At 43.1% G+C, this 2,227-nt stretch overlaps 1 protein-coding gene across 1 annotated transcript; it reads right to left on the bottom strand.

Annotated features, from left to right (window-relative positions):
• Positions 1 to 264: 264 nt before the first annotated feature.
• LOC309809148 (large ribosomal subunit protein uL4) lies at positions 265 to 1,748 on the bottom strand. The gene has a single exon (XM_082629989.1). It carries the CDS (start codon positions 1,695 to 1,697, stop codon positions 369 to 371), a length of 1,329 nt encoding a protein of 442 aa, XP_082486115.1. The 5' UTR covers positions 1,698 to 1,748; the 3' UTR covers positions 265 to 368.
• Positions 1,749 to 2,227: the final 479 nt, after the last annotated feature.

The following is a 2,227-nucleotide window of genomic DNA, read 5'->3' as shown; positions in this document are numbered from 1 at the left end:
TGTTTTTTAGTCTCTATTTCACTTATTTCTGCTCTGATCTTTATTATTTCTTTCCTTTTACTAACTTTGAGTTTGTTCTTCTTTCTCTAGTTCCCTTAGGTATAAGGTTAGATTGTTATTTTGAGATTTTTCTTGTTTCTTGAGAGTCTTTTATCCCTATAAGCTTCCGGAACTCTTAGAACTGTTTTTGCTGAGTCCCATAGATTTTGGATTGTTGTGTTTCCGTTTTCATTTGTCTCTTTGATTTCTTCAGTGACCCATTGGTTGTTTTTTTTTTTTTTTTTTTTTTTTTTTCTCTTTGATCAGGTCTTTATTCAAAATTAGCTGTCCAAAATGATTTGACCTTTACCGAATAAACAAATTTAAGTTTATGCAGCAGCCTTCTTTTCCTCTGTGGTGGGTTTCTTTTCTGTGGGCTTTTCAGCAGGCTTCTTTTCAGCAGGCTTCTTTTCAGCAGGCTTCTTTTCAGCTGCTGGTTTCTTGGTCACTGCAGCCTTTTTTCCCACCAAAGGCTTCTTTGGCTTCTTCGGCTTCTTCAGCTTCTTAATGCGAACAGCCTCCTTTCTCTTCTTCCCCACCACAGGCTTCTTGCCTGGAATCCCCTTCTCATCTGATTTGGCTTCTAGCGCTGCTGCTGCCCTATCCATCCGGATTTTGTGGTTCCTGGCCTGGCGAAGAATGGTGTTCCGGCGCATGGTCTTTGCATATGGGTTTAGCTTCAACATGATTCTCAGGTTTTTCAGTGGATTCTTCTTCAAGACTCTGCGATGAATCTTCTTGCGTGGTGCTCGGAGGGCTCTTTGGATCTCTGGGCTTTTCAAGATTCTGCTAAGGTCTGTATTGAGCATCTTGTGCATGGGGAGGTTGTAGTTACTCTTGAGGGAGGCAGCTTTACGCCAAGTGCCATACAGCTCATCTAACTTGCGGAAAGCACTTTCAGTCCAAATGCAGAAACGTCCCACATGTCCACCAGGAGCAAGTTTCAAAATGTTCAGTTTGCTTACATTAAGCAGAGTAATTCCAGGGATGTTTCTGAAGGCCTTGATGATACCATTGTCCTCATTATAAATGATGCAGGGTCCCCTGCGCTGGATACGGCGACGGTTTCTCATTTTGCCTTTGCCAGCTCTCATTCGCTGCGAGGCGTAGACCTTTTTGATATCATTCCAAGCCTTAAGTTTCTTCAGGAGCAAAACAGCCTCCTTGGTCTTCTTGTAGCCTTCAACTTTATCTTCAACCACCAAAGGAAGTTCAGGAACTTCCTCTATACGATGACCTTTAGACATGACCAGCGCTGGTAAAGCCGAGGCAGCCAACGCAGAGCAGATGGCATATCGCTTCTGCGTTGTATTCACTCTGCGGTGCCAACGTCGCCAGGTCTTGGTTGGTGCAAACATGCGGCCCCCACGACACATATTTCCAAAAGCACCCTGGCCAGAACGGTGAGTGCCGCCACCTCGAACCCTGGGAATTCGAGCCACAGCTCTGCCAGTACCCCAAGACTCAGCACTGGTTTGATGACCTGCTAATTCACTGACAGCATAGGGCTGTCTGTTGTTTTTGCGCAAGTTGGTGTGAACAAAGTTCACAATATCTGGTCGAATGGGAGCCTTGAACACAGCAGGCAAAGTGACATTTTTGCCAGATGACTCCCCCTTTTCAGAGTACACTGATATCAGTGGACGAGCACACGCCATGGCGGGGAGATGAGAAGGCCACGCTCCTCTCAACCCGGCGGCTCCCACAGGAAAAGGCCCATTGGTTGTTTAGTAGCATATTGTTTAGCCTCCAGGTATTTGTGTCTTTTGTTGTTTTTCTCTTGTAGTTGATTTCTAGTCCCCTAAAATTGTGGTTGGAAAAAATGCTTCATATAACTTTATTCTCCTTAAATTTATTGAGCCTCGTTTTGTGGCCTAGCACATGATCTACCGAGCAGAATGTTGCATGCTGACTTGAAATGAATGTGTATTCTGTTGCTTTTGGATAAAATGTTATCTGTATATTTTCTAATAGCTGTATGTTTTTACACCTCCCCCCATGTTTAATGTTTTTGAGATCACATTTTACATCTTTTTGTTTTGTGTATTCTTTATTGTGGATACAGATGATTTACTTCTTTTGCCTTTAACCTTCCTACTTGGTTTATAGTTGGTTGATCTACTGCCTTTACTGTATGTTTGCCTTTACCAATGAGACTTTTGCTTTTGTAATGTTCATATTTCTAGTA

Source organism: Mesoplodon mirus (assembly GCF_964341445.2).
Source record: "Mesoplodon mirus genome assembly, chromosome: 8".
NCBI classification, from domain to species: Eukaryota; Metazoa; Chordata; class Mammalia; order Artiodactyla; family Ziphiidae; genus Mesoplodon; species Mesoplodon mirus.
The sequence above is the reverse complement of the archived record's forward strand: the minus strand, read 5'-3'. Positions and strand labels throughout refer to the sequence as shown.